General features: G+C 38.3%; 1 protein-coding gene across 1 annotated transcript in view; it reads left to right on the forward strand.

The window, feature by feature from the left end:
- lonp2 (lon peptidase 2, peroxisomal) overlaps nt 1-18,702 on the forward strand; it is a 56,828-nt gene extending 38,126 nt beyond the window's left edge. The window contains exons 13-17 of the mRNA XM_030137439.1: nt 11,143-11,279; nt 14,073-14,158; nt 15,041-15,248; nt 17,790-17,980; nt 18,065-18,702. Coding sequence (XP_029993299.1) covers nt 11,143-11,279; nt 14,073-14,158; nt 15,041-15,248; nt 17,790-17,980; nt 18,065-18,295 — 853 coding nt within the window. The 3' untranslated portion in view covers nt 18,296-18,702. The remainder of the gene's footprint in view (nt 1-11,142; nt 11,280-14,072; nt 14,159-15,040; nt 15,249-17,789; nt 17,981-18,064) is intronic.
- The last annotated feature ends 8,285 nt before the right edge of the window (nt 18,703-26,987 follow it).

Below are 26,987 nucleotides of genomic sequence, written 5' to 3' on the forward strand. Positions count from 1 at the left end.
GGCTGACTCTGTTCGTACATGAACCTCTGAAAGGCTGGTTCTGTTCGTACATGAACCTCTGAAAGGCTGATTCTGTTGGTACATGAACCTCTGAAAGGCTGATTCTGTTCGTACACGAACCTCTGAAAGGCTGATTCTGTTGGTACACGAACCTCTGAAAGGCTGATTCTGTTGGTACATGAACCTCTGAAAGGCTGATTCTGTTGGTACATGAACCTCTGAAAGGCTGGTTCTGTTCGTACATGAACCTCTGAAAGGCTGATTCTGTTGGTACATGAACCTCTGAAAGGCTGGTTCTGTTCGTACATGAACCTCTGAAAGGCTGATTCTGTTCGTACACGAACCTCTGAAAGACTGATTCTGTTGGTACACGAACCTCTGAAAGGCTGATTCTGTTGGTACATGAACCTCTGAAAGGCTGGTTCTGTTGGTACATGAACCTCTGAAAGGCTGACTCTGTTCGTACATGAACCTCTGAAAGGCTGGTTCTGTTCGTACATGAACCTCTGAAAGGCTGACTCTGGGCGTACATGAACCTCTGAAAGGCTGGTTCTGTTCGTACATGAACCTCTGAAAGGCTGGTTCTGTTCGTACATGAACCTCTGAAAGGCTGACTCTGGGCGTACATGAACCTCTGAAAGGCTGGTTCTGTTCGTACATGAACCTCTGAAAGGCTGATTCTGTTCGTACATGAACCTCTGAAAGGCTGATTCTGTTGGTACATGAACCTCTGAAAGGCTGACTCTGTTCGTACATGAACCTCTGAAAGGCTGGTTCTGTTCGTACATGAACCTCTGAAAGGCTGATTCTGTTGGTACATGAACCTCTGAAAGGCTGATTCTGTCCGTACACGAACCTCTGAAAGGCTGATTCTGTTGGTACACGAACCTCTGAAAGGCTGATTCTGTTGGTACACGAACCTCTGAAAGGCTGATTCTGTTGGTACACGAACCTCTGAAAGGCTGGTTCTGTTCGTACATGAACCTCTGAAAGGCTGATTCTGTTGGTACATGAACCTCTGAAAGGCTGGTTCTGTTCGTACATGAACCTCTGAAAGGCTGATTCTGTTCGTACATGAACCTCTGAAAGGCTGGTTCTGTTGGTACATGAACCTCTGAAAGGCTGATTCTGTTCGTACATGAACCTCTGAAAGGCTGATTCTTTTCGTACATGAACCTCTGAAAGGCTGATTCTGTTGGTACATGAACCTCTGAAAGGCTGATTCTGTTGGTACACGAACCTCTGAAAGGCTGATTCTGTTCGTACACGAACCTCTGAAAGACTGATTCTGTTGGTACACGAACCTCTGAAAGGCTGATTCTGTTGGTACACGAACCTCTGAAAGGCTGATTCTGTTGGTACACGAACCTCTGAAAGGCTGATTCTGTTGGTACATGAACCTCTGAAAGGCTGATTCTGTTGGTACATGAACCTCTGAAAGGCTGATTCTGTTGGTACATGAACCTCTGAAAGGCTGACTCTGTTCGTACATGAACCTCTGAAAGGCTGGTTCTGTTCGTACATGAACCTCTGAAAGGCTGACTCTGGGCGTACATGAACCTCTGAAAGGCTGATTCTGTTCGTACACGAACCTCTGAAAGACTGATTCTGTTGGTACACGAACCTCTGAAAGGCTGATTCTGTTGGTACACGAACCTCTGAAAGGCTGGTTCTGTTGGTACATGAACCTCTGAAAGGCTGATTCTGTTGGTACATGAACCTCTGAAAGGCTGATTCTGTTGGTACATGAACCTCTGAAAGGCTGACTCTGTTCGTACATGAACCTCTGAAAGGCTGGTTCTGTTGGTACATGAACCTCTGAAAGGCTGACTCTGTTCGTACATGAACCTCTGAAAGGCTGGTTCTGTTCGTACATGAACCTCTGAAAGGCTGACTCTGTTCGTACATGAACCTCTGAAAGGCTGGTTCTGTTGGTACATGAACCTCTGAAAGGCTGGTTCTGTTCGTACATGAACCTCTGAAAGGCTGATTCTGTTGGTACATGAACCTCTGAAAGGCTGGTTCTGTTCGTACATGAACCTCTGAAAGGCTGATTCTGTTCGTACATGAACCTCTGAAAGGCTGGTTCTGTTGGTACATGAACCTCTGAAAGGCTGATTCTGTTCGTACATGAACCTCTGAAAGGCTGATTCTTTTCGTACATGAACCTCTGAAAGGCTGATTCTGTTGGTACATGAACCTCTGAAAGGCTGATTCTGTTGGTACACGAACCTCTGAAAGGCTGATTCTGTTCGTACACGAACCTCTGAAAGACTGATTCTGTTGGTACACGAACCTCTGAAAGGCTGATTCTGTTCGTACATGAACCTCTGAAAGGCTGATTCTGTTGGAACATGAACCTCTGAAAGGCTGACTCTGTTCGTACATGAACCTCTGAAAGGCTGGTTCTGTTCGTACATGAACCTCTGAAAGGCTGACTCTGGGCGTACATGAACCTCTGAAAGGCTGATTCTGTTGGTACATGAACCTCTGAAAGGCTGATTCTGTTGGTATATGAACCTCTGAAAGGCTGGTTCTGTTCGTACATGAACCTCTGAAAGGCTGATTCTGTTCGTACATGAACCTCTGAAAGGCTGATTCTGTTGGTACATGAACCTCTGAAAGGCTGGTTCTGTTCGTACATGAACCTCTGAAAGGCTGATTCTGTTCGTACATGAACCTCTGAAAGGCTGGTTCTGTTCGTACATGAACCTCTGAAAGGCTGGTTCTGTTCGTACATGAACCTCTGAAAGGCTGATTCTGTTCGTACATGAACCTCTGAAAGGCTGATTCTGTTGGTACACGAACCTCTGAAAGGCTGATTCTGTTGGTATATGAACCTCTGAAAGGCTGATTCTGTTCGTACATGAACCTCTGAAAGGCTGATTCTGTTGGTACATGAACCTCTGAAAGGCTGATTCTGTTCGTACATGAACCTCTGAAAGGCTGATTCTGTTCATACATGAACCTCTGAAAGGCTGGTTCTGTTCGTACATGAACCTCTGAAAGGCTGATTCTGTTCGTACATGAACCTCTGAAAGGCTGATTCTGTTCGTACATGAACCTCTGAAAGGCTGATTCTGTTCGTACATGAACCTCTGAAAGGCTGACTCTGTTCGTACATGAACCTCTGAAAGGCTGATTCTGTTCGTACACGAACCTCTGAAAGGCTGATTCTGTTCGTACACGAACCTCTGAAAGGCTGGTTCTGTTCGTACACGAACCTCTGAAAGGCTGATTCTGTTCGTACACGAACCTCTGAAAGGCTGACTCTGTTCGTACACGAACCTCTGAAAGGCTGATTCTGTTCGTACATGAACCTCTGAAAGGCTGATTCTGTTGGTACATGAACCTCTGAAAGGCTGATTCTGTTGGTACATGAACCTCTGAAAGGCTGATTCTGTTCGTACATGAACCTCTGAAAGGCTGATTCTGCTCGTACACGAACCTCTGAAAGGCTGATTCTGTTGGTACATGAACCTCTGAAAGGCTGATTCTGTTGGTACATGAACCTCTGAAAGGCTGATTCTGTTGGTACATGAACCTCTGAAAGGCTGATTCTGTTCGTACATGAACCTCTGAAAGGCTGGTTCTGTTCGTACATGAACCTCTGAAAGGCTGATTCTGTTCGTACATGAACCTCTGAAAGGCTGATTCTGTTGGTACATGAACCTCTGAAAGGCTGGTTCTGTTGGTACATGAACCTCTGAAAGGCTGATTCTGTTCGTACATGAACCTCTGAAAGGCTGGTTCTGTTGGTACATGAACCTCTGAAAGGCTGATTCTGTTCGTACATGAACCTCTGAAAGGCTGGTTCTGTTCGTACATGAACCTCTGAAAGGCTGATTCTGTTGGTACATGAACCTCTGAAAGGCTGGTTCTGTTGGTACATGAACCTCTGAAAGGCTGATTCTGTTCGTACATGAACCTCTGAAAGGCTGATTCTGTTGGTACATGAACCTCTGAAAGGCTGACTCTGTTGGTACATGAACCTCTGAAAGGCTGATTCTGTTGGTACATGAACCTCTGAAAGGCTGATTCTGTTGGTACATGAACCTCTGAAAGGCTGATTCTGTTGGTACATGAACCTCTGAAAGGCTGACTCTGTTCGTACACGAACCTCTGAAAGGCTGATTCTGTTCGTACATGAACCTCTGAAAGGCTGGTTCTGTTCGTACACGAACCTCTGAAAGGCTGATTCTGTTCGTACATGAACCTCTGAAAGGCTGGTTCTGTTCGTACATGAACCTCTGAAAGGCTGATTCTGTTGGTACATGAACCTCTGAAAGGCTGATTCTGTTGGTACATGAACCTCTGAAAGGCTGGTTCTGTTCGTACATGAACCTCTGAAAGGCTGATTCTGTTCGTACATGAACCTCTGAAAGGCTGGTTCTGTTCGTACATGAACCTCTGAAAGGCTGATTCTGTTCGTACATGAACCTCTGAAAGGCTGATTCTGTTGGTACATGAACCTCTGAAAGGCTGATTCTGTTCATACATGAACCTCTGAAAGGCTGATTCTGTTCATACATGAACCTCTGAAAGGCTGATTCTGTTCATACATGAACCTCTGAAAGGCTGATTCTGTTGGTACATGAACCTCTGAAAGGCTGACTCTGTTCATACATGAACCTCTGAAAGGCTGATTCTGTTCGTACATGAACCTCTGAAAGGCTGGTTCTGTTCGTACATGAACCTCTGAAAGGCTGGTTCTGTTCGTACATGAACCTCTGAAAGGCTGACTCTGGGCGTACATGTGACCATCTCTGATCTGTGACCGCTGCTCAGTCTGCGGCTGACGTGGAATTCCGCTGGTGTCACTCTAAGCTATTATCAGCTCCGCTCGTGGTTTGTTTTGAAGGTTGACCAGAGGTTGTGTGGTTTGGCGATCCGTCAGATCAGATAGAACCTCCTACGAGCAGATGACCGGGTTCATCACCGACATGTCAGAATAGAATAGAACAGAACAGAACAAAATAGAACAGAACAGAACAGAACAGAATAGAATAGAATAGAATAGAATAGAATAGAATAGAATAGAATAGAACAGAACAAAATAGAATAGAATAGAATAGAATAGAATAGAACAGAATAGAATAGAATAGAATAGAACAGAACAGAATAGAATAGAACAGAACAAAATAGAATAGAATAGAATAGAACAGAACAGAACAGAATAGAATAGAACAGAACAAAATAGAATAGAATAGAATAGAACAGAACAGAATAGAATAGAATAGAATAGAATAGAATAGAACAGAACAGAACAGAACAGAATAGAATAGAACAGAACAAAATAGAATAGAATAGAACAGAACAGAACAGAACAGAATAGAATAGAACAGAACAGAACAGAACAGAACAGAATAGAACAAAATAGAATAGAATAGAACAGAACAGAATAGAATAGAATAGAACAGAACAGAACAGAATAGAATAGAATAGAATAGAATAGAATAGAATAGAATAGAATAGAACAGAACAAAATAGAACAAAATAGAACAAAATAGAATAGAACAGAACAGAATAGAATAGAATAGAATAGAATAGAATAGAATGCAATGCAATACAATACAGTGCAATACTCCACTTTACTGGACTTTACTTTACTCTGCTGTACTTTACTCTACGTTACCCCACTCTACTCTGCTCTACTCTATTTTACTCTGTTACTCTGCTCTTCTATACTTTACACTACTCTGCTATACTCTACTCTACTTTACTCTAATCTACTTTACTCCACTCTGCTCTACTCTACTTTACTCGGCTCTACTCTGCTCTGCTATACTCTGCTCTACTCTAATCTACTTTACTCTACTCTGTTACTCTACTCTACTCTATTCTGCTCTACTCTACTTTGCTCTGCTATACTCTAATCTACTTTACTCTGTTACTCTACTCTACTTCACTCTTCTCTACTCTGCTCTGCTATACTTTACTTTACTCTATGTTACTCTACCCTATTCTACTTTGCTCTACTCTACTCTTCTCTACTCTATTCTACTCTAGTCTACTTTACTTTACTCTGTGTTACTCTACTCTATTCTATTCTACTCTACTTTACTCTATTCTACTCTACTGTACTCTGTTACTCTACTCTACTGTACTCTGTTACTCTACTCTTCTCTACTAGACTTTACTCTATTCTGCACTGCTCTGCTCTACTCTGTTTTACTTTATTCTACTCTCCTTTACTCTACTGTACTCTATTCTACTCTCCTTTACTTTATTCTACTTTACTCTATTCTACTCTCCTTTACTTTATTCTACTCTACTCTATTCTACTCTCCTTTACTCTATTCTACTCTCCTTTACTTTATTCTACTTTACTCTATTCTACTCTACTCTATTCTACTCTCCTTTACTCTATTCTACTCTCCTTTACTTTATTCTACTTTATTCTACTCTCCTTTACTTTATTCTACTTTACTCTATTCTACTCTCCTTTACTTTATTCTACTCTACTCTATTCTACTCTCCTTTACTTTTTTCTACTTTACTCTATTCTACTCTACTCTATTCTACTCTCCTTTACTTTATTCTACTCTACTCTATTCTACTCTCCTTTACTCTATTCTACTCTCCGTTACTTTATTCTACTTTATTCTACTCTCCTTTACTTTACTCTATTCTACTCTCCTTTACTTTACTCTATTCTACTCTACTCTATTCTACTCTCCTTTACTTTACTTTACTCTATTCTACTCTCCTTTACTCTATTCTACTCTCCTTTACTTTACTCTATTCTACTCTCCTTTACTTTACTCTATTCTACTCTACTCTATTCTACTCTCCTTTACTTTACTCTATTCTACTCTACTCTATTCTACTCTCCTTTACTTTACTTTACTCTATTCTACTCTCCTTTACTCTATTCTACTCTCCTTTACTTTACTCTATTCTACTCTCCTTTACTCTATTCTACTCTCCTTTACTTTACTCTATTCTACTCTCCTTTACTCTATTCTACTCTCCTTTACTTTACTCTATTCTACTCTACTCTGCATTAATCTGTCTGCCTGATCGTGTTGTAACAGATTCTTCGCTCTCTCTTGTTTATTTCCTGTCAATCGTCTCATTTATGAATGACCTGCTTGTTTCAGATCTGTGATTTTACAATAGTATTTACATACAAAGTGGGGGGGGGGGGTCCTTTCTGCGTGGAGTTTGCATGTTCTCCTCGTGTCTGCGTGGGTTCTCTCCAGGTTCTCTGGCTCCTCCCACCACCCAAACACAAGCACTGATAGGTTAATGGGTTAATCTAAATTGCCCGTAGGTGTGAATGTGACAGTGATTGTTTGTCTCTATATGTTCAGTCCTGTGGTGAACTGGTCACATGTCCAGGGTGTACCCCGCCTTCACCCATAAGTGTCTGGGATAGGCTCCGACGACCCCCGTGACCCTAGTGAGGATAAAACCGGTTCAGATAATGAATGAATGAATGAATTTACATATTTCAAACGGCTGCTGCTGAAGTATATCTGTTCATTAGGTCTGTAGCCTCCAGACAACACTTCCTGCTGTCTAGTCTGGTTACTATAGCAACAACCAACACCAGCTTCTTAGCTTTTTACTGTATAATAACAGATTCACATATAGTGTTAGAGACAGCGATCCAAAAGCAGATGTCATTCAGTTCTTCAGAGCCAGGGTTCAGAGGTGAGTCTGAACTGGGGGGTTGTTCCTGACATCCAGTGACAGGGTGTTTAAAGGAGCCGGAGGTGAAACTGTGGTTTCCTGATAACATCCTGACACTCGAACATACCATCAGACACAGGCGTAGGTCAGATTTGGTGTTTTCATCCCTTGTATTCTGGTGAAGTTTTCTGTTTTCTGTTTATAGTGGACGTGTCTATGTATGTAAAAGCATCAGGTAACAGTTGAAATGGGATTGAAAGGCAGAGCTGTCAGACTGATTTTAGTTCAGGTTCCACATTCAGCCCAATGCGGACCAAGGTTCTAATAGTTTGGGATTTTTCATTATAGTTGAGTTTTATTTAGTTTTGACTTTTTTTCCTGTAATTCAGTTAGTTTTAATTTGTTTTTAGAGCAGGTTTGCTAGTTTTTATTAGTTTTCATTTTTTTTTCTAAATGCTTAGTTTTAGTTCAGTTTTAGTATTAATTTTAGTTTTGTTGTATCTTTTCTCTTCTTCTCTGTCGTCGTATTCAAAAAAATCCCAGACAGGACTCTGCATGCTTTAGCCCAACTTTAGTCTCCATGTTTCCAGGTAGAGTGGGGACCAGAAGACGACTGGAAACCACAAGTGATGGACTGTGAATTGTCATATGGTGCTGCTAGCTAAAATTGCTACAGCGAAATAAATCACTTTTGTATCAGTCAGACATATACATAATTATTATACGTTTTAGTTAGTTTTGTAAGCACACAATACAGTTTCAGTTAGTTATTGTTTTTTCTTTTAATTATAGTTTCTATTTATTTCAGTTAACGAAAATGTTTTTTCAATTGTAGTTTTCATCATTTTGGTAGTTTTCATTAATGATAATAACCTTGATGCGGACCAGGGAAATAAAAACATAATCTATAATGTCAACTCCAAACTTCTATCTCTGTTTTAGAGGGAAATAAGTGAAATTACTTGAAGGAAAATGTTGACAAACTATCCTTTAAAAAAAGGCAAATAACATGAACAACCTGAAATTTCTGAAGAAAAATGTTGAAAAATATCTTATTCATCAGTTGAAATGGAGCATCTGTTACCTTTGTATCAGAAATAATAAAAGTGCAAAGGGCCGTTATATAAAAATATCACACAAAACTATACTGAAAAGCATTGACAATAAACAAAAAACTACAAAGAAATATTAAAATATATAAAAAGGCCAACTCTATACACATATAAAAGAAATATAATATATTTCTGTACATATAAATATTATTCTGTCCATGTAGAGCAGGGGTGTCAGTCATATGGTCAGTGGGCAAAAACCGGCCCACCAAAGGCTCCGGTCCAGCCCACTGGATGAAATTACATTAGAATATTAACAATAAAGGACGTGAAAATCCTTTTAGTTCAGGACATACAGAATAATATGATCTAAAGTGGGTCAGACCAGTACAATAATAACAGAATAACCTATAAATAATGACAGATCCAAGTGTTGTATATTATACAACATATAACCATATATACAGGCGTTACAGGATAAGGAAGGTAAAATTATTATTAGAAAAAATACCTTAGATTAGACTTTATTCCCACAAAAGGGAAATTCACTGGTCAAGGCAGCAACAGAATAAAGTGCAAAAAAAAAAAATGTGTGTGCATAATTAGAAAAAAAAAAGAAAGAAAGCTATATCGATATATATAATTATTAAGGGCAGCTTCCAAATGAGCAAATCAGCACTGAAGAGACAACCACAGATTCTGGTACAGTCTAAAGTAATGCCATCTGCATAGAGATGAGTTTGACACCAGTAACAGATGAGGTCTACAATGTAAACTCCACAGGTCCCAGTCCCCCCCCCCCCCCCCCCCCCCAAAAGGGGAGGCAAGGGGTATGAGTATCGGCTTTGGCTTGAAAACTTTAGAACAATCTAAAAAATGGGGCAGAGCTGTTGTGTTGATCGCACAAACAGGTTTAAAAAGCACTCGGAGCTATCGTTTTAGCGGCTACCTAAAGCCAAAGACAGAAGAAGCAGATGGATAGCTGCAATTCGCAGAAATAACTGGAATCTAGGCAACGAAACCTGGATTTGTGGTTGCCATTTCGTGTCAAGTAATGTTAATTTATGCTGTGTTCTTGCGTAAAATCATACCTTAAATTACATATTGTTTTGGCTAACGTTACTTCGTAGTAAAGCTCTTAATGTTAGCATCTGTCATTTAGTTCTATATTTCAGAACTGAAACGTTTGTGTCTTCAGTTGTGTGATTATGAACCTTGTGCTCGACATAATTTGTAAACTAGCTTAAACTGAGGCTAACCTAGTTTTCCACATAAGGGGCTACTCTAGCACAAAGCTGTTGGATCTGTGTTGGATCCAGTATTTGATGTGAACTCTCCTTAAATCTCCACAGTACCAGTCGATCATCCACTCACTTGGGTCAGTACTAAGGGTTCAACTCCAGTAAATCAGTAGTGAACTGTGAGCACTACTGCTGGGCCTTTACCGCCGAAATCACCGCCAAGAAAATCCGTCTGCACTGACACAAAACCTCAAAAGCAATAGTATTATGAATTAAAGCACTCACCAGCTGGAATCCTCTAATTAGCGATGATGAAGATGTCAACAACTCTGTGTCTTTTGGATGCTTTCAGCCTTTGCATTGTGGATTTTCCCAGCGTTGAAATCAGGTTCATTTAAATGTCAGGATAGGTGATTTCCGCCCACATATCAATGTTCGTAGACCACTTGTTGTTTGGTAGCTTGTATGGATCCATGTCCAGTCCAGTTGTCTTTAATTTCATGTTGTATTCCACGTTTTTCCCGGTCTCGCTGTAGTTACTGCTATACTCCACCGTGTTGAGCCGGTTTGTTTTTGCCACTCAGTCTGACTCAGAGGGGCGTGGCCTAGGGGGAAGTGACGGATGTGCCTTCCCTCTATTGGTTTTGGTTCAGTTTGTTTGTTTGAGTGGTAACACTTTTGCAGCAAAACTATTGGTTGAATTCAGACCAAATTGGGTTTATAGATTACCAGGGACCCAGAATAGATGTGATTACATTTTGGGAAAAGTAGGGCAAAGTTCAAATTTTTAATGAATTTTTCAAATCTTTTTTTCTATTTACTTATAATGGGTAAAATGTGTCTATGTTGACATCAGCACATACATAGACATGATGACATCAGCTGGATCGATGCCAAAATAAACTACAATATGTGCGAGGGGCGGGGCTTGTTGTGCCTGGAACCACTTGTTAAGTTTTACTTTTGTTTTCGCTGCAGCCTCAGACAGAGCTAATGTCCCAGAGTTCATCTGGTGGTGATGAATGGTGGAACACTGAGCACTTTTTGTCCTGTCGTTTTGTCCTGTCTGTAGGCGTGATCAAGTGCCTGTCTTGCATGTTCAATGTATGTGTTGTTGTAATGCCAAGGCAATCACCTAGACTGCAAAACAAATCTACCTACGGGTATAAATAAAGTAACCTTGACCTTGATCTGAACGTGTGTTTGTTTAGATACACCCGGGAGGCAGGCGTTCGCTCCCTGGAGAGGAAGATCGGAACCATCTGCAGAGCGGTGGCTGTGAGGGTCGCTGAAGGCCACGCCCTCTCCAGTCCAGACTCCGCCCCCCAGAGCCCGATGCACCAGGACGGTGAGCCCCTCAGATCCATGTGTTTATGTCTGTGAGGGTGGGGGGGGGGGTCCAGTCACAGCTGCTTATTTACCCACATGAACCTGTGGCTTCAAACCAGCTACAACAAGTACAGGAAGTAGTTTTAATTCAGGAGCTTTTAAAGGTTTAATATGAAACCTCTGTGTGAGCAGGGATGTCAAATATATGGGCAGTGGACCAAAACTGGCCCAAAATACAAAAATTACACTGGAATATTAACAATGGAGGATGTCAAAATCATATTAGTTCAGGTTCCACATTCAGACCAATAGGATCTAAAGTGGGTCAGACCAGTCAAGTAATAACAGAATGACCTGTAAATATTGACAAATACAAAATTTTCTCTTTGTTTTATAGTAAAAAAACAAAACAAAACATTGAATTATGAAAATACTTACATTTACAAACTATCCTTTCACAAAAAAGTGAATAATCTGAAAAAATGTTGATTTCATATGAACAATGAGTGTAATTTTGACAATATTATGACTCAACTAATCATTTATACACGTGCATTACACACAGTGTTACACAAACATTTGGTAACAGGCAGAATATATAGTTGTTGTTTTAGTCTAAAAAAAATTTAAATGACTTGAACAAATATGAACATGAAATGTCTTAAATAAGTGTAATTGTACCAATATTCTGTCTGTTATTAAATGTTTTGTGTATTTGTAGATCCACTGTGATCTGTAAATTATAATGTACCCAGGTAAATAATCATTTGAAGCAGAATATTGTTAAAATTGCACTTATTTTTCTCTAGAAATGTCAGGTTCATGTTATTCACATTTTTAAAAGATAGATTGTAGACGTAAACATTTTCATTATGTAATTTTACTTTTTTCACTTTTAACATAGAGAAAAGTTTCAATTTGTCATCATTTATAGGCTAGTCTGTTATTATTTTACTGATCTGATCCATTTGAGATCATGTGGGAGTTATTATGTTGTTATGTTGGAGTCTGGTTTGTGTTGTCATTAGCTAACAGCATTATCTTATTGCATTTGTCATGTATCACACACACTACAGTACTGTCTTTTCTATTTGTTTTTGTTCCATCCATTCAGGTTGAAATCAGTTTTGAAAATATTGGAAAATTCCTGTAAAATGCAGCAAAACTAAGAAAATAGCCCTGTTTTGAACAGATAAGTAGAAAATAGATAAAATTCAAGACTATACAAAATAAATTACAAATATAAAAACAGAAGTGGTTAAAAATAGAACAGTGAGGTAGTACAGGTATTTGTGTAAAATGTACAGAGTATAAGTAAAATCTGTCAGCACAAATAAACACTGAAGCACTGATAGAAGTTCAGGAACAGGGTATTTGGACTCGTTTGTTGCTGATCAGTAACAGCTGTCGGACACAAGGTGGTGCTGTTGACTCTGAAACAGAAAACACTGAACACATTTATCAGCTCTGCACGTGTGAAACGCTGATGTATACGAGTGTGTTTTAGATCTGCTTCTGCTTTCAAATAACTCTATCTGTAGTCCCAGCATCTGTTTTCTTTATTCACTATGTGGACAAAAGTATGTGGACAGGATGTACAGGGTAGGGAAGCAAAATGTACAATATTTTGAGGCAGGGATTGAAAGACAGTGTATGACCAATTAGTTTATTGAAAGTCATGAGAATTTATTTGCCACAAGAAAATGTACATAATAGAAAATGTTTTTATTCTGTGTGTCCTCCTTCTTTCTCAATAACTGCCTTCACACGCTTCCTGAAACTTGCGCAAGTGTTCCTCAAATATTCGGGCGACAACTTCTCCCATTCTTCTTTAATAGTATCTTCCAGACTTTCTGTTAATAGTTTTGCTCATAGTCATTCTCTTCTTTCCATTATAAACAGTCTTTATGGACACTCCAACTATTTTTGAAATCTCCTTTGGTGTGACGAGTGCATTCAGCAAATCACACACTCTTTGACGTTTGCTTTCCTGATTCCTCATATGGGCAAAAGTTTCTGAAAAGGTATGGATAATAGTGTTAGGTATGATTATGACATCAATATATGTTTGGTTTCAAAACAATTGACGTAGTGCCTGCTGAGAAAAAACAACTAAATGTTCATTGTAAATTTTGCTTCCCCACCCTGTATTGATGTAAAACCTTCTAGTTCACAGTGAAAAGAACCATTTTCCAGGTGAATAAATGCAGTGTTTTCCTCATTTAAGTAAGTAAGTAAGTAAAACAAATCAAATTTACAGAAACCCAACAGAATCCTCCAGGAGCAAACACTTGTGACTGGTGACAGTGGTGAGGAAAAACTTCCCTTTAACAGCAGAAACCTGGAGCAGAACCAGACTCCTGAAGGATGGACGTCTGCCTGGACCAGTTAGGGTTAAAGAGTGGGAGTAAAGGAGGAGAAAAGAGAGAGCGATAGAGATAGAGAGAGACTGGGGGAGAGGGGGGAGGTAGGGGGAGACACATGGTGTACATGTAACGCTGCAAGGTAGCAACTTTACATTGCGAAAAAAGAATAAAACAGTACAAATAAAATACAATTAGAATACCCATAAAACACAATAAAATACCATTAAAAACAGTTTAAAATATGATGAATACACAAAGTGCAATCAGTTTGTGGTGGCCCTGAGTCGACTGGGAAATTAAAAAGCCTGTTTGAACAGGAGTGTTTTCCTCATTTAATAATAATAGACGTCGTCCGTCCCTGTTTCTCTTCCATATTTAAGTCCAGCTCAGTCCTCGTCGTCTCAAACCCAGCACCGTGGGTCTGATGGGTGGGGTTTTGTGTTCAGGTAAAGCAGCTCCTCCAGAGATGCCCATCGTGATCGACCACGTCGCCCTGAAAGACATCCTGGGACCTCCCCCATATGAGATGGAGGTGAGTATGTGGTGGTGGTAGGATGGGGGGGGGGGCATCAAAGCCAGTTTAGTTCAGGTTCCACATTCAGTCACATGATCTGAAATGGGTCAGAGCAGTCAAATAAGAACATAACATCCTGTAAATAATGTCAAGTCCAAATTTAAACCTGTGTTCTAATGTGAAAAAAAAAAAAAAAGTAAAATTACATTAAGGAAAATATTTACAGTTACTATGAACATCCATGAAAAACCACAGAAATAAGTGCAGTTTTAACGATATTCTGCCTCAGTTTATCATTTACACATGTACATTATAACTTACAGATCACAGTGGATCTACAAATGCACGAAACATTTAGTGATTTGGAAAATTTGAGAAACATGAACGTAATTAACAGAAAAAAAAAAAAACAACTAACAAACGCAATCAAATTAAGCAACAAAACATGCACAAAAATGAACAGAAATGTGAGAAACATGATCAAAATTATGTTAAAATTGCACATATTTTTTCAGGTTATTCATATTTTTGGTGAAAGAATAGTTTGATTATTGTTAAAATTGTCATGTTTCCTTTTTTTCATTAAAACAAAGAGAAAAAATGGTAGTTGTCATTATTTATAGTTTATTATGACAGTATTTTACTACTACATATACCTGTGTATGTCCTGAACTAAAATGACTTGAACATCTTAGACTGTTCATACCTTCATTTCACACAGGCCAGATTGGACCCTCTGGAGGGCCGGTTTAGGCCCACGGGCCGCATGTTTGACCCCCTGATCTAATCCAATAGTGAATGAAGCTGATCAGTGTATGGACGATGGAACCACAGTCACTAAATCCTTCTCATTTCCCGTCTTCTTCTTCCTCGCCGCCGCTCCGCTGTGTGTATCGGAAGGTGTCGGAGCGCCTCACGCTGCCCGGCGTGGCTCTGGGTCTGGCGTGGACGCCCCTCGGAGGGGAGATCATGTTCGTGGAGGCCAGTCGGACAGAGGGCGAAGGTCAGCTGACTCTGACCGGTCAGCTGGGAGACGTCATGAAGGAGTCTGCTCATCTGGCCATCAGCTGGCTCCGAGCTAACGCTAAGAGATACGAGCTAACCAACAGTGAGTTCACACACACACACACACACACACACACACTCACACACTAGGGATATAACGATTATCAGTATAACGATAAACCGCAGTAAAATCGCAGACGGTTAGTATTACCGTTTAAATTCTAATTATCATGGTAACTGTGTTTGATTACCGCACTTCTCCAGAGTAAACGCCAATGTAAAGATCTGCTTTTATGTCAAATATTTGAGTATAGTTTTAATTTATTACAATTTTAACTGTATTTACTTAATATTTAGAACCAATATTCACTTTTAAAGTCTTTGAAAAGGTTCGTTAAACATCTGTGTTATTTATGCAATAAATTATATACATTTTTCGAATCAGATTTTATATATTTTTTGTGTGTTTTCTGTCCTTTTATGTTTTTATAGTAGGTTAAAGTGAAAAAATAATAGACCGATGATATAGATGTTGTGCTGAAAAACAGATCCCAAACATGGGTATAGTAAACATTTGTGTATATAGTATATAAAGGCAAAATCAGAAGGACTGAAAAACAGACAAAATAGGCTCAGACCACTAAGGGTTAATATTTGAATGTTTCTGCCAAGAGAGAGTGCAATGTGACTATTATTTAATTTGTTTTTGTTTTTTGTTGTTTTTTTTCAAAATACAACTTGGTGAAATTATTTCAGTGTGTGTATCAGTACTTTTTGAACATTTTGAGCACAGTTTAAACGGTACCGCAATAATAATGATAACTGTGATAATTTTGGTCACAATAACCGTGATATGAAATTTACATATCGCTACATCCCTAACACACACACACACACATACACACACACACACACGCACACACACACACACACACACGGGCTCATACGGTGATAACAGTGACCTTTGACCTTTAGGGAGACAGTTACTTTTGTTCTGTTTATTGGATGTTTCAAAGCATTAGTATCTCCAGCCAATAGCATCATTACACACACTTTACAAGCAGAATATGTGGACAAAAGTATGTGGACATGTTGAATTCAGGTGTTTCTTTTCTAACAGGAGTCTGGGATACAAAAGAATAATGACTAATGTCAGAATATAGTTTTATATTATGGGATAAATATCATTACATTGGTTAGTTTGGGTGAAATTGTTATCTTTGTTTCTAAAATGACTCAGAGGTGGTTTTGACTGAATTTCTGTCTGATTTTGTTTTTTTTTTAATCCATGACTGTGATTTTAAATGTTCTTCCTCTAAATTTCTAAAATATTTTTCCTGCTCTGACTGTAAATAATGATTTTCTACCACAACTAACCATCTACTGTCATCACATCTGACTGAGGTTTTTGTGTCGGTTTGTTTGTTTGTTTGTTTACACTTTAGGAGCAAACTATTGGTTGAATTCATTCTAAATTGGGTTTATAGATTGTCAGTGATACAGAATATATGTAATTACATTTTGGGAAAAGTAGGTCAAAGTTTAAAAATTTTTTGGAATTTTTAAAATCTTTTTTTTCTCCATTTACTTATAATGTGCAAAATTTCAAATGTCTACTAAAACATACATTTTGTTTCAATTTAGTTCAAACTTGCCATCTATATAAAGGTAATTGATATGACATCAGCACATGCATAGACATGATGACATCAGCTGGATCGATGCCAAAATAAACTACAGCACGTATGAGGGGCGGGGCTTATTGTGCCTGTTACTTGTTACTATTATTATTATAGGTCAGGGCTGTCAAACTCATTTTAGTTCAGTTCCACATTCAGCTAAATTTGATCTGCAGTGGGCCGAACCAGTAAAATAAGAACAGAATAATATAGAAATAATGTCAACTCCAAACTTTTCTCTCTTTTAGAGCAAAAAAAGTACATTTACATTATGAAAAGGTTTACATCTACAAACTATTCTTTCAAAAGATGTGAATAACACGAACAAACTGAAACAATAAGTGTAATTTTAACACTATTCTGCCTCAGTTTATCATTTACACATGTTCATTAGAACTTACAGATCACAGTGGATCTACAAACACACCAAACATTTAATCACAGACAGAATCTTGTTAAAATTGTACTTACTTCTCTTAAGACATTTCAGGTTGTTCATATTTGTTCAGGTTATTCACATTTTTCTCAAAATTATACTTTGTTTTTATGTAAATACATGAAAATATTTACATTTACAAAGAGAAACATTTGGAGTTGTCATTATTTCTATGTTATTATGATAGTATTAGACTGAATCCTGCCCACTTGAGATTGAATTGTTCTGAATGTGGAACCTGAACTAAAAGAATTGTTGAAATCTTAGTGTAATTTTTCCATTTCACAAATTCATCCCAAGGGCCGGACTGGACCCTTTGGTGGGCCGGATTTGGCCCCGGGCCGCATGTTTAACACCTGTTATAGGCTGTTCTGTTCTTATGTTAGTTGAGTTCATGTTGTTCTGTTTGTGGAACCTGAACTGAAATGTCCTGGTTTAATCATTTTTCTCATCAGATTGTTACTTCCGTCCGTATGTAAATGTTAATATTTATATTTATATAACTCCATCCTGTTCTGTGTGTGGTCAGTGGGCGGGGCTCCAGATCCATTAGAAGGGACGGACATCCACCTCCACTTCCCCGCCGGAGCCGTCACTAAGGACGGCCCCTCTGCAGGCGTTACCATAGTAACCTGCCTGGCCTCCCTGTTCAGCGGCCGACTGGTCAGATCCGACGTCGCCATGACGGGAGAGATCACGCTCCGAGGCCTGGTTCTGCCGGTGAGTTCCCTGACTCCGCCCACATACAGATAATCGTCAAATCCATCCTCGGCTCCACCCAATCATATCTGTCCCCTCCCTCAGGTGGGCGGGATCAAAGACAAGGTCCTGGCCGCCCACAGGGCGGGTGTCAAATGTGTGATTCTACCGAAACGCAACGAGAAAGACCTGGAGGACCTGCCGGCCAACGTGCGAGCGGAACTGGACTTCGTGAGCGCCGTGAACCTGGAGGAGGTGCTGAACGCCGCCTTCGACGGAGGGTTTCCGGGGAAATGCGGCGGCCGCCCACTTCCGCAGCTGATGAGCAAACTGTGAACGCAGCAGTGGAAAGACGACGACGATGACGCCACTGAACTTTAACCCTGATGTAACGATCATTAGCGAAGGAAGTGGAGGAGGCGTGTCCAGCTGAGTGTGGGCGTGGCTTCTGTTTCCGTTTAAACGACGGTAACAGAGTCTGAGCTGATCAATAACACGCCAGTGAAAAGCAACTGATTTAATTTGACTGATTAAATTTGATCAGGTTTGTTGATTGTTACAGGAAGTGCGACACTAACGCTGTGATGCTAACGCTGTGATGCTAAGACTGTTGAGCTGTGGGTCCAGTAGCAGAAGCAGATCCAGTTCAGTCATGGCAGGGGTGTCAAACATACGGCCCGTGGCCCTAAACCGGCCCGCCAAAGGTTCCAATCCGGCCCGCGAGATGAATTTGCGAAGTCCAAGTTAGGGCATCGAACTCAAAAATAATATCATAATAACCTATAAATAATGACAACACCATTTTTTCTCTTTGATTTAGTGCAAAAAACATTAAATTATGAAAATGTTTACATTAATAACCAATCCTTCAACAATAAAATGTGAATAACCTGAACAAATATGAACAACCTGAAACGTCTGAAGAGAATTCAGTGCAATTTTAATAATATTCTGCCTGTTACTGAATGTTTTGTGCCTTTGTAGATCTGATCTGTAATGCATGTGTAGAAATGATAAGTCGAGGCATAATATTGATAAAATAGTACTAATATTTCTTAACAAATGTCATTTTTTTCAGGTTATTCACATCCTTTTTGTTTGGATAGTTTGTAAATGTAAATACTGGCATAAGTGAATGTTATTTTTTGCACTAAAACTATTTGGAGTTGTCATTATTTATTGGTTATCATGCTATTATTGTACTGGTTCGGCCCACTGCAGATTAAAATGGGCTGAATGTGGCCCCCGGAAGAAAATGAGTTTGACACCCCTGTTCTAATCTGTACCCCATGGAATGAATCTGTGAAACAGAAAAATTACACTGAAGATATTAACGAACAAGGATGTTCAACTCACTTTAGTTCAGGTTCCACATACAGAACAATAGTGTTTTTGTGATATTTTCCTGCAATTTTCCTTTTTTTTTTTTTACACTAAAACAAAGAGAAAACCCTTGCAGTTGTCAGTATTTATAGGTTATTGTGATTGTATTTTACTGATCTAACCCACATGAGGTCGAACTAAAGTGATTGTTAATATCTTCAGTGTAATTTGTACATTTCATTAACTCATCCCATGGACCGGATCGGACCCTTTATGGGGCCGGTTTTGGCCCATGGGCCGTATGTTTGGCACCCATGGTCTAATTTTCCTGATTCTATTTTCTTCACTTAATGCACAGGTGTCAAACATGCGGCCCGGGGGCCAAATCTAGCCCGCCAAAGGGTCCAATCCGGCCCGCGGGATGAATTTGTGAAAAACTGCAAAAATTACATTGAAGATATTAACAATCAATGGTGTCAAAATCCTACTATATAATGCACGTTTCGGCCCCGCCCCGTGTCCGGTGTCCATCCCATCAATGTCCGATCGATGTTGCAAACACAGGACAGGGGAGAGCGTTTGGGTGCAATGCTGCTGTTGCACCACGGGAGGGCGCTATCGTACAAGGAACCACAGGTACAATGCCGCTAGTCATTTTAATTCAGGTTCCACATACAGACACATACAGTCCAATTAGATTACAACTGGGTCAGAACCAGTAAAATATTATCAGAATAACCTATAAATAATGACAACCCCAAATTCTCTCTTTGTTTTTTAGGTGTAAAAAAAATTAAATTACATGAAAATGTTTACATGACCAAACTGTACTTCTACAAAAAACGTGAATAACCTGAACAAATATGAACAAACGGAAATGTGTTAAGAAAAGTAAATGCGATTTTACCAATATCACTGGTCTACAATTTTTTAGAAATGATTTGCTTCAGACATTAAATGGGCTAAATGTTACGTATTTTAATAAGATTAATTGGAAAATAAATGACAAAAGTGCCGGTTTGCTGATGTTTTCAAGGTATATGATTAAGTGTTATTACACATACAGGGTGGGGAAGCAAAATGTACAATATTTTGAGGCAGGATTGAAAGACAGTGTATGACCAATTAGTTTATTGAAAGTCATGAGAATTTATTTGCCACAAGAAAATGTACATAATAGAAAATGTTTTTATTCTATGTGTCCTCCTTCTTTCTCAATAACTGCCTTCACACGCTTCCTGAAACTTGCGCAAGTGTTCCTCAAATATTCAGGTGACAACTTCTCCCATTCTTCTTTAATTGTATCTTTAAGAAAGTCGACATTGCTGTGTGATGTTCTATTGGTGCATGTTCTAAAACGCCCCAAACAGCAGAATCCAGAGGGTTTAGATCTGGGCTAGAAGGCGGACATAAACATGATTCCCAAAAATTGCTAAAGTTGGATTTGTTGCTGTTGTCAACAAGTGTTTTGGTGTTCTTGTGTAAGAGTTTAACTTCAAATCCTATTTTACTGCATTTCTAACGCTCTTGTTGTCTACCTCAAGTTCAATTGCCATTTTTCTCATGGATTTGGTTGGATCCTTTAGGGTTTTGGATTTGAGAGTTTTAACCCTTTCATGCATACTGGTCACTACAGTGGACAGCTATTCTACAGCTGTTCTATTCTATATTCATGGATTTTGTTGTTCTTTTCGTTGTTTTTTTGTTTTTGTTTTTTTACACATATCTTTATTAAAGTTTTAGACACTACATATCTTTTCTGACATGAATTGGTAACATTATGTAGATCTCTCCTGAGCATAAACCCCCAGAATCACAAGCCCTCCCCATAGTTTTTGCACAATTTATCAGTATATACATGTTTCTGTGCGTCAAAAATTTAACGTGTGTTGTCCAGCTGAGTGGACATTTTTGCAACTTCATGAAAAATAGGTTCATAAGAATTTTTTTTTTCATTATTATTTTTTTAATGTATTTTTAAATTTTTTTAAAAAATTAGTTTAATTTTTTTCCTTTTCTTATTTTTCGGAAGAAAATTTTCAATCGCATTGTTTTTTTCACACCTAAAGAGGAAGAAAAAAACTCAGGAAAAAATTTTGATTAAGGTTCTCATAATTTGTGCATGAAAGGGTTAATAAAAGCTTCGGTACGTTTTTTGTTGCCTCCTCCACTTCCAGACTTTCTGGTAATAGTTTTGCTCATAGTCATTCTCTTCTTTCCATTATAAACAGTCTTTATGGACACTTCAACTATTTTTGAAATCTCCTTTGGTGTGACGAGTGCATTCAGCAAATCACACACTCTTTGACGTTTGCTTTCCTGATTACTCATATGGGCAAAAGTTTGTGAAAAGGTATGGATAATAGTGTTAGGTATGATTATGACATCAATATATGTTTGGTTTCAAAACAATTGACGTAGTGCCTGCTGAGAAAAAACAACTAAATGTTCAGTGTAAATTTTGCTTCCCCACCCTGTATATATTGGTTTATGTACATTTATATAATAGTTTTATAACTCTTCCACTAAATAGAACCTGTAAAGTGAATGTATTCTAATGTGCAGACAGTGTTTTGAAGTAGATCTTGTAGCTCTGAGACAAATATTCCTTTTGAGTCAAACCCATTCTCTCATTTATTCTTGAATTTCACATTTTGACCAGAGGCTGTATCTTGGAAAGTTCAGCCAACCAGCAATTTTGACTTGATTTTTCTTTATCAGTGACTCTCATGTGGTAAAATTTCATTACTTTTATTCTGGAAGCATTTTCCTTGTATTCTGCCTGTTACTACATGTTTTGTGCGATTGTAACGCACATGTGTAAATGATAAACTGATAAACCGAGGCAGAATATTGTTCAAATCGCACTTGTTTTTCTTAAGACAATTCAAGTCGTTCATGTTATTCAGATTTTTAAGGAGACTTTGTAGATGTAAACCTGATCAGAATAGAATTTTACTTTTTTCACTGTTCGTATTTTACTGGTCCGGCCCACTGGAGGTCAAACTGAACTAAAATGAGTTTGACAGCCCTGACGTAATGTAAGTCGTTAAATGGAGTAACATTTGTTGTCAGATCCGTTAACCTTGGACAGGAAGTGAACCCAGAGGTCAGAGGTCAACGGCAGATCCAGTAGAGACGGTTCAGTGTCAGTGGGAGGAGTCTGAAAGTGAAGGGAAGGTTTAAAGTCTGTCACAGAAAACAGAACACACTGTTTCTAATGAGTAGAAATCCACTGAATTAAATGTACTTGAGCTCCTGATGAAGGGTTGAGTTTCATTCATTTACATGTTTTCAGTCACAGAATATGAAGGTTTGATAGAAATGGTTTGTATTTCAGCCATCGACTGGATATTTGAAAACACGAATAAAGGTTTACCAGTTTGGGATCAATAAAGTCTGTCTATCGATCAATAGAAGTGTCAGAATATGTTTTTTTTTACCAATTCTTTTGCATCCTTTGTTTTCTGGAAGAACTTAACTTTCAATATCTGGCCATTAATTAATTATCATTATTATAAACAATAAATGAGGTAAGATAAGATAAGGTGGCTCTTCCCAAAGTAATATTTCTGTTTATTGAACTTGTCTTAAGTGATCTATCACCATTTATTGTAATATTGTCATTATCAGAAAATAAGATAACTGAAGAAAAAGTGAAAATATCAGCAAAAATATTAATTGAATGTGAAAATATGTCTCTATCCACTGTCATTAGTCTGTTTTATTTTTATTTATTTATTTTACTTGGTATTTTATTTGTTTTTCTTCATTTCGTTACTTATTTTGTTCATTTTCTCATGTTTGTTGTCCATTTTATATTTTTTTTCTAAAATTATGTGGCTTATTTTGTTCATGTTACTTATTATTTTGTGGCCTTTTTACTCTTTTTCACTTTATTGATTGCTTTGGCTGTTTTTGTTCATTTGTTCACTTATTTTATTTATTTATTTTTTTTTTACTTCATTTGGGTCCATGTTTTGCTTTATATTCATGTTATTTATTATTTTGTAACTTTTTCATTCGTTTTCGTTCATTTGATTTGTTATTCAGTGTTAACTCACTGTGTCCATTCTCTGTCATTTTGGGTTTTACTGGTGAATAAATGTTGTAGAAGATGACGGTGTTTCCATGGTAACTACAGAGCCTCTGAGCGTCCAAATATGGTCATATCTGATGACCATGAAAAGATGAAGAACTGTATTTTACACCAATTATCTGTCTGTCTGTGTCTGTGTCTGTCTGTGTCTGTCTGTGTCTGTCTGTTGTCTGTCTGTGTCTGTGTCTGTCTGTTGTCTGTCTGTCTGTCTGTCTGTGTCTGTCTGTCTGTTGTCTGTCTGTCTGTCTGTCTGTGTCTGTGTCTGTCTGTGTCTGTCTGTGTCTGTCTGTGTGTGTCTGTGTCTGTCTGTGTCTGTCTGTCTGTCTGTCTGTTGTCTGTCATCTGTCTGTCTGTCTGTCTGTCTGTCTGTGTCTGTCTGTTGTCTGTCTGTGTCTGTCTGTGTGTGTCTGTGTCTGTGTGTGTCTGTCTGTGTCTGTCTGTTTGTCTGTCTGTCTGTCTGTGTCTGTCTGTGTGTGTGTGTGTGTGTGTCTGTGTGTGTCTTACTGTCTGTCTGTGTCTGTTGTCTGTCTGTCTGTCTGTCTGTCTGTGTGTGTCTGTCTGTGTCTGTCTGTGTCTGTATGTGTCTGTCTGTCTGTGTGTGTCTGTGTGTGTGTGTGTCTGTCTGTCTGTGTCTGTCTGTGTGTGTGTCTGTGTGTCTGTGTTTGTCTGTGTCTGTCTGTTGTCTGTCTGTGTCTGTCTGTGTCTGTCTGTGTGTGTGTCTGTGTTTGTCTGTGTCTGTCTGTTGTCTGTCTGTGTCTGTCTGTGTCTGTCTGTGTGTGTGTCTGTGTGTGTCTGTCTGTGTCTGTCTGTGTGTGTGTCTGTGTGTCTGTGTTTGTCTGTGTTTGTCTGTGTTTGTCTGTTGTCTGTCTGTGTGTGTGTGTGTCTGTGTGTGTGTGTGTGTCTGTGTGTGTGTGTGTCTGTGTGTGTGTGTCTGTGTGTGTCTGTCTGTGTCTGTCTGTGTCTGTCTGTGTGTGTGTCTGTGTGTCTGTGTTTGTCTGTGTTTGTCTGTTGTCTGTCTGTGTGTGTGTGTGTCTGTTGTCTGTCTGTGTCTGTCTGTGTCTGTCTGTGTGTGTGTCTGTGTGTGTCTGTCTGTGTCTGTCTGTGTGTGTGTCTGTGTGTCTGTGTGTGTGTCTGTGTCTGTCTGTGTCTGTCTGTGTCTGTCTGTCATTCCAGATCACCTTCCAGTTTTATTTTACTCTATATTTAATCTAAGTTATTTGTCATATTTTCCTCTGGGTTTTGCACGTGTTGGTGCAAATCTGGGGTTTTTAAATGAATGGACTTTTTTCATCTTTCTCTGTTTTGATAAAATAACCTCTGATCTACATAATAAATTAAATACAGCAAAATACCAGCTTTGCACTGAAAAACGCTAAATACAGTAGATTATATTATTATAAATTATTCTTTTGGTCCTTTTTTTCTTCAGTGTATTTAATTTATAGATCACATAGATTTTCCGAATATTTCAAAGGTCATTAAATCAAAACCGAAAACGGACTGAAAAGTGACTTTTTCAGTCAAATATATCATTGACTGAACATAAAAACAAACAGCTCCACACACTGTCATTTCCCTTTGGTTTATTTTCTTGTCTATATTATTTTTGTCTTTAATTTTGTTCCATTTGTAGGTTTCTTTTTTTTTTTTTTTTAATTATTATTTTGTTGATTTATTATTATTTGTGGTTGATTTTATTGATTACTTTGGCTAATTATGTTCGTCTTCTTGCTTATTTTATTCATTTTTACTTCGTTTTAGTGCCTATTTTTCATGTTATTTGTTATTCTTAAAGCCTTTTGGTAATTTTTGGTCATTTTATTGATCCAACTCCATGGGTTTTACTGGTGAATCAATGTTGTAGAGGATGACAGTGTTTCCATGGTAACTACGGAGCCTCTGAACGTCCAAATGGGTCATATCTGATGACCATGAAAAGATGAAGAACTGTATTTTACACCAATTATTTTAACATATTTCTTAAATTTTGTTCAGTTTGTGGCTTATTTTGTTCTTGTTGCTGATTATTTTTTCTGTCTTTTTTTAAATTTTATTCTTTTTGTTCATTTTATTGATTACTTTTGCCATTCTGGTTCTTTTTTGTTGGCTATTTAATTAATTTTCCTTCATTTTTGGGATTATTTTGTTTAATTTTCAATATTTTCTTGCCTATTTCTATATTTTTTCTTCAGTTTTGTTCAGATTAGGGCTCATTTTGTTAATATTACTTATCATTTTGTTGATTTACTGTTAATTTTAATTCCTTTTATTCAATACTTTGGCTGTTGTGGGTCATATCTGATGACCATGACAAGATGAAGAACTGTATTTTACACCAATTATTGACATGCATTGAAAGCATTAATGGATCAAAAGGGATGACACTGTTATGATCAGTAGATGGTTTTGGTTTTTGGGGGTTAAATACGTCCACGTTGCCTTCATTTCACAGACGGCTCATCTTTTAAAGTTTCAGTGAAAAGTGCATTTTCATTTCTTCTACAGCTGCAGTCGTGCCTCTATGGAAGTAAATCTGTGTCATCAGATTTTCAATTATAAAAGCAATTGAATTTCTAGCACTGAATTTTTTTGCACTGAAATGAAGTATCTGAGTTTTTTTGTTGTCTCTAAATTAAACTATATTCATAAATTTAGAATAAAAATAATTCAGATCACACATCCGGGAAACCAAGGATAAGCAATCGATTCTATCTCAAGTCAAACTGAAAGCCGTCCAATCGGGTTACATTAGGTTGGTCATGTGATGCCGATGCAAGAAGACGGTAAGCGCAAATGTGTGATCTAATTTTTTTTTTTCATGAGTGCCCCCCCAGTGGTCAAACATAAGACTATAGTATGTGCTCCAAAAAATGAAATTTTGGTCAAAATTTTTGGTTCACTTAAAAACACTTCTAATTTATTCCCAAGCCATAAACAAGTCATTTGTGAGGTATTTCAGTGTTTTTTAACCTACTTTTTAGGAGGTCATGAGCGCCCCCCTGGTGGTCATACATAAGGCTATAGTATGTGCTCCGAAAAATTAAGTTTTGGTCAAAAAGTTTTATTTCACCAAAAAAACGTCTAATTCATCCCTAAGACATCAAACAGTAATTTGTGAGTTATTTCAGTGTGTTTTTACCTATGTTTAAGGGGTGTCATGAGCGCCCCCCTGGAGGTAAAACATAAGACTATAGTATGTGCTCCAAAAAATGAAGTTTTGGTAAAAAATTTTATTTCACTTAAAAACACTTCTAATTCATCCCCAAGACATTAAAAAGTCATTTGTGAGGTATTTAAGAGTGTTTGAAGATACTTTTGAGGGAGGTCATAAGCGCCCCCCCGGTGGTAGAAACATAAGACTATAGTATGTGCTCCGAAAAGTGAAATTTTGGTCAAAATTTTTATTTAACTTAAAAACACTTCTAATTCATCCTCGACATATCAACAAGTAACTTGTGAGGTATTTAAGAGTGTTTGAAGCAACTTTTGAGGGGGGTCATGAGCGCCCCCCTGGTGGTCATACATAAGGTTAAGTACGTGCTCCAAAAAATGAAATTTTGGTCAAAAAGTTTTATTTCACCTAAAAACACTTCTAATTAATCCCCA

The sequence above is a fragment of the Sphaeramia orbicularis genome, chromosome 6, assembly GCF_902148855.1.
Source record: "Sphaeramia orbicularis chromosome 6, fSphaOr1.1, whole genome shotgun sequence".
Taxonomy (NCBI): domain Eukaryota; kingdom Metazoa; phylum Chordata; class Actinopteri; order Kurtiformes; family Apogonidae; genus Sphaeramia; species Sphaeramia orbicularis.